This window comes from Anastrepha ludens, chromosome 6 (assembly GCF_028408465.1).
Source record: "Anastrepha ludens isolate Willacy chromosome 6, idAnaLude1.1, whole genome shotgun sequence".
In the NCBI taxonomy this organism is placed as follows: Eukaryota; Metazoa; Arthropoda; class Insecta; order Diptera; family Tephritidae; genus Anastrepha; species Anastrepha ludens.
This window is the reverse complement of record NC_071502.1, coordinates 4797863-4803616: the sequence shown is the minus strand read 5'-3', so window position 1 is coordinate 4803616 and position 5754 is coordinate 4797863. Positions and strand designations below refer to the sequence as shown.

Here is a 5754-nt window from a genome sequence, read left to right as displayed (position 1 = left end):
ACCGATTTAACATCTTCTCACTGGTTGAGAATAATGAACGGTGTACAAATATTTTTTTTTTTTCCTTGTTCACTACTCTCGTGAGCATAGGGCCTCGACAAGACTAGGTCTTGCGTGGGTTTCGTTAATCTGTTTTTGATTTCTAACAGGGTAGGTGATTAGCCTGCCGCTACCAGTCCTAAGTAGTGGGAACGCCCATCTGTCGTTGCTTAGGAACAACGCCTTCTTACTTCTTGGAGCGTCATCTGTGTGCTACATTTTTTTACCAGAAGGATCGCACAGATGGTTGAAGACTTCGCTAAATTTGGTGTGTCTGCGCTTTTACCGCGGCTGCCCGCTTCCTCTTGCTAACGCCACTGATGCAATGTGTAACTGTGTGTTTTTCTTTGTCTTTTGCTTGTTTTAGCAGCCACAATGCAAATACATAGTAGGTATGCAGACCATTGTGCGGGAGTAAGGATGGAAAGGATAAGTTTTTAGGGTTGAGGAATGGAATTGGAGGAATTTTTGAAGTGAAACTTCTTAGACGTCGATGGAAAAACGAGAATGGAAAGTAAAATTTCAAGGCTATGCAACGTGTTGGGCATTTTCGTTCCGCGAGAGAGAAGAAAGATATAACGTAGAGGAAAAGGAGAGAGAGAGCTATACCTATATATATATATATACACTTTAAGCTATTTTTCCAGAGTTTTCCCTTGTGGTTGCTAATTTCTAGTGAGAAATAACACTGCCACCTTTTTGGCGCTTGTTTGTTGGTGCAAACTTGTAGGAAATATATATTTGGTGCCTACTATTTGGGACGTTTTTTGGTCCCAGTTTTGTTTTTTTTTTTTTTTGGTGCCTACTTTTTGGCGCTTATTTCCGTTTCCTGGCTAGTGCTTGTGCGTACTATAAAGTGCTATCCATTCCGGCGGCGGATTTATTGGTATTGCCTTGCGGTAATTTGTGCCGTTGCTGCGGTCCTGGAATCGCTGCGTTTGTGCGGGTGATAAACGATCGGAGTAGTGCGCGTTGTTGCCACGGTTTGTGTCCGACGTTTACCTACACCGGTCGACCCTTCTCCATTTTTTGTAAATTTTATCCATTTGTATTCTCTCTGCATCCTATTCAATCCACAAACGGAGAACAAATCGAAACAATCGGTTGAAATGTCTACAGTTTGGCACGCGTCTTGCGCAATTGAGAAACCGATTGAAAATCGACAAAAAAATTTGTCAACCCTGCAATCGGTTGCGAAATTGACGATTTCTAATTTCTTTTAAAATTTTTAAGTGTGCACATGAGTGGATAAATGGCAACATTAAAGGGTTAGAGGTAGTCAGAATTTTCAAAAACTTGGATTTTTTTGTTTGCATTTTCTTAAAGTATAATATCTTAAAAATATTGTGTGAAAATTTGAAGTGAATCCGACAAATACTTTTCGAGTTATTCGACAATTAACAAAGGTCGCTCGGGCGCTCCGGAGCATTCGAGAGCAAGTAGCTAGCAGCAGCTGCAAGCAACCGACCGCAGGTAAGCGCTCTAACGATAACCCTCGAGAAGATAGAATGCTACGTAGGCAACAGCAAATCGATATCTTGGAAGCTGCTATGACGGCTGAAGAACTATTATATGGCCCAGTAATAGATGACACAGTGTAAGTAATTAAATAATTTGTATAACTCAGCATAAATCGATAGCAAAACTTTAAAATGCGTTTTTCTCAGAACTATGTTTTTTGAACTGGTGACCACTGTAACTTGCAAACCGCTTGGTAGATTTCAATTTATACTGCTTTTGAAAAACATAAAAACTCGTGCCTAATCGAAGGATTTTTTTTCAAAAATTTCGATTTTTTTTAACTATTTATAGTCGGATTTTTTCTCTACAATTTGAAAAATGTTTCCTGAGGCCGCCATATTGTTAATTTTGAGAAAAAAGCTTCGATCAGGGACAAGAATATCTATTAATAAAACTATTTTTTTCTTGTACGATTGATTTTAGATGAATCTCCAAGGTCTTGTGATAATCACCGCAAGGAACTTCTGGGGAAACGGGCTCCACACAAACAGCGATAACTTTTACAATTATCATTTTTTTTTTTTTTTTGAAATTTTGAAATTTTGCTAAAGCCAAGTCGAAACATGAAAGCTATGTTTTTATTTTTGTAATATAAAATAAATCAATTGACTAGCAAAAAAGCATTATTGAAAATCATGATTTTTTCGGGTCTCTGACTACCCCTAACCCCTTAAACAAAACATTTATTGAGGCAGACCGATCGTGTTAGCTACTAGTGCCTTTACTGCAATATAATTTATTCATAATTAATAATTTATTGAGGAACTCGAAGATTTGTTCAAAGGCCAGCCACTCTCGTGGAAAAATAAAAATGAAAAATGGAAAATAAGACGGAAATGCAGAATTGAAATCCTGGCAAATTTTATTAGAAAAATGTGAAGAAGTAGACAAAAACTCTAATATAGAAAGTGTGACAAAAAAAATCTTTCTCTTCCCTCTTCTTTTCAAGCACAAATAAATACTGTACATGATAATCATTCCCGCATTCGATGTTCACGTTTTTGTTGCTCTAGCGAAATTACCTTCTATGAGTTCGCCTTGCTTTTATCCTAACGACTTTTTGTCATAAATAAAACAAAATGGCCAAATTTCGTTTTAGCTGCTCGTTAGCTTTCAAACACATCCTTCGAAGGGTCATCAAGAGCAAAGAAAACAAAAACTTCAGGCCGGACAGTGTTTAGACAGACAATTAACGACATTCATCGGGAGACACTTACCACCTTCTTAAGCTCCCGATCCCCGAATGCCGTAATCGGAGTCTATGGCCCCTATTATGAGTTGCATTCGATCTTCGGTATTCGTTGGTTGTCGAAGATCGAAAATCGAATGTCAATTTGGTATTATGAGCGGTGCAACCCTGTCGAAATTTTCGTTGAATACCGAATTTAGAGTCGAATGCCATTTTGCTTTCGATTGTGGAGCGTACTGTGGGAAAACTTGTTAAAATGTAAGTTGTTTGCGATTATTTATTGTTTTATAGTAACCAAATAATAAATATATACTAATTTTGTTAATTTTATGCAGGTCGAAAGTCAAGAGTACCAAACAGCAATTAGAAAGGCTAGTTGCATTAATGGAAGAGAATCCACAATTTGCAAAAGGGATTTGCAGCACAAATGAATTAATGTTTTTTATTAAAGAAATGAGATTGATTTTGAACTAAATAGCAAATTGAAATACGTAGAGGAACTGAAATACATATTTTTTTCGAATGACGAATAACTGAATAAAGAAAATTTATAACAAAAATAAAACAGTAACTGTGGCATAAAGGTTTCTATTTAATACTTTTTAGATTTTTTTATAATATTCTAAGAATTTCCTTATGTGTTCTGCTTCTCCGTTATTTATCTCCACTTCAATATCTTCAGCATCATCGTTGAGGGTCTCGTCGGATAACTCTTCATCCGGAAGTTGAACATTATAAAACAAGCAAATGTTGTGCAAAGCTGCACACACATTAATAATTTGTGTTGCTTTTTTTGGAGAATAGTGAAGAGCTCTTGCCTGCAACAAACATCTAAATCGATTTTTCAGGACTCCAATTGTTCTCTCAATTATACTTCTCGCTTTGGCATGTTGTTTGTTGTAGGTCCTTTGTGGAGACCCTTCCTCAGAGTTTCTGAACGGCGTCATTAAATAAGGTTTTAGAGCGTATCCAGCATCACCTGAGACAGACAAAAATTATTAAAAACGGAGTTTCAATTGGTGTTTATTACATACCGGGGAGCCAGGTATTGCGACGGCCATTGAGATGTTGCTCCTCTAAATGCAATTTCAATGGCGACATGTTGAAAGCCATGGAGTCATGAGTAGCTCCTAGATTTTTCGCATTTATATAGGTTATTTTCATTGTATGATCACAAACCTAAAATTTACATTATTCGCATTTAGAATTTATGACTCATATTTAAATATATACAAATGTCTACTTACAATCATAGCATTAATGCTGTAGAATCCCTTCCTGTTGTAATACAAATGCTGAACTTCTTTCCTGGGAGCGACAATTTTAACATGCGTGCCATCAACACAGCCAATTATTCCTGGAATCCGGTATTTGCTATAAAAATGTGCTTTTCTTTGTTGCAGATCAGCCTCTGTGCTACTAAATTTTACCCATCTTTGGCAAATTAATTTTCCAGGACATCTATTATTTCTGATAGCACAACAGACACAGTGGGTTGAGCAAGTCCTATCATACCTTCGTTACCAATACTCAATTGGTACGATCCCTGAGCACAAAATCGCAGAACTGTGGCTAGCTTTAAAATATTAGGAATCGATTTGGCTCGGGTGCACTGCTGCAACTGGTTTTCTGTAGTGGACAGTAGGTTCACAAACGCCTCTTTAGATAATCTAAAGTTCTTTAAAAATCTGTAAGAAAATTTCTGTAATATTAAGTACGTCAACACATTTTGAAAATTCTGAACTTACTCAGTGGAAGCCATTTCTAGGGGGTTGGATGCGTCCCTCAACTGTTTTCTACTTCTAGCTAGTTCCACTAATCTTTCATCGTCCGATGAATCGTCGAACTACAACTCCGTTGTACTCATTTTCACATAAATTACTTTTTTTAACTTTTAAAAATAATGTTAGCAAAGAATTTCAACACAATCGGTTTTTCTTTTATTTTGATTTGCTGTATCAGCTGAGAAAAAATTATCTATTGTAAATGCGTCGAGCGATCGAAATTCACAATAGTCCTATTCTTCAACGAATGAGCACCATAATACCAAATGAAAATTCGTTCGATCAGCACTTTCGACTACAGTCGAAGATCGAATGTTGCTCATAATAGGGGCCTATATGACTCCACACCGCACAATTACGTTCTGGATACTGTAGCAGGTTAAACTCCTACTTATCCAGAATCGATCCCGACATACTAAACATATCGCACCCTAAATACAAAAGGGTCACAACTCAAAATACTAAGATTTTCAGGAGAGACGAAAAACGTTTTATGTAAAAATTATTGTAATATTTAAAGAAAATATTGTTCCATCATGAAAATATACAACATTGAAGAAGGTTCTACAATATTTTTTTCAATTTTATATTATGTTTGCGAAAATAAAACAAAATTTTGATTTATGACTCTTTAACTTAAATTTTTTCGATTAACTAGTGATATTATCTTAAGTTGTGCCTTTTTAACTGATAAAATGTTTTAATTTTATAAGTTTCCTAACCTAATTGAACTCACTTTTCACAACTAAAGAGGCACAATGCAAAATAATATACCACGAAATTTATCACTTTTTACAGTTATAGAGGCAGAACTCAAAATAAAACTCTTTATGTGTATAAAAGTAATCAGCTGTTCTTGAGCCCATTAACGCAACTAAAAATAATTCCCTTTAGTTGATCGTGCAAAAGCAACACACTTGACATAAAAATAGACATAAATGTATTTTTCCAGTTAAAGAAGATAGTTATGTGAACGAAATATTTGCAGCAGTTAGAAATGTGTACTCTGAATTAGTTTATGCAAAAAACTCAGTTTTGGAAAATTTTGAGTTGTGACCCTTTTGTATTTAGGGTGCGATATGTTCGGCATGTAAACGCACCCACACGACCCGGATTTATTTCCGGGCAAGAACTGTCACTCCAGCAGCATTCCCCGTATGTAAGTATGGGGAATGTTTATGCTGCTACAACAACAACAACACTAACCACCTTCTCACATGC

At 36.1% G+C, this 5754-nt stretch overlaps 1 protein-coding gene across 2 annotated transcripts; it reads right to left on the bottom strand.

Moving 5' to 3' along the window:
* Positions 1–2991: 2991 nt before the first annotated feature.
* LOC128867602 (putative nuclease HARBI1) lies at positions 2992–4858 on the bottom strand. Of its 2 annotated transcripts, XM_054108987.1 has the most exons (5): positions 4498–4858; positions 3997–4437; positions 3784–3928; positions 3624–3728; positions 2992–3580 (listed from the first exon to the last, which is right to left on the bottom strand). In XM_054108987.1, exons 2-5 carry the CDS (start codon positions 4000–4002, stop codon positions 3408–3410), a joined length of 429 nt encoding a protein of 142 aa, XP_053964962.1. In that variant the 5' UTR covers positions 4003–4437; positions 4498–4858; the 3' UTR covers positions 2992–3407. The 2 variants fall into 2 exon arrangements, with proteins under 2 accessions (XP_053964962.1, XP_053964961.1); XM_054108986.1 differs by having other exon boundaries at positions 2992–3728.
* Positions 4859–5754: the final 896 nt, after the last annotated feature.

Excerpts from the sequence above, each read along its gene's own strand:
- LOC128867602 (XM_054108986.1), bottom strand. Across the intron at positions 3,729-3,783 it reads TCGCAATACCTGGCTCCCCG|GTGATGCTGGATACGCTCTA; the intron begins GTATGTAATAAA and ends TGTCTGTCTCAG.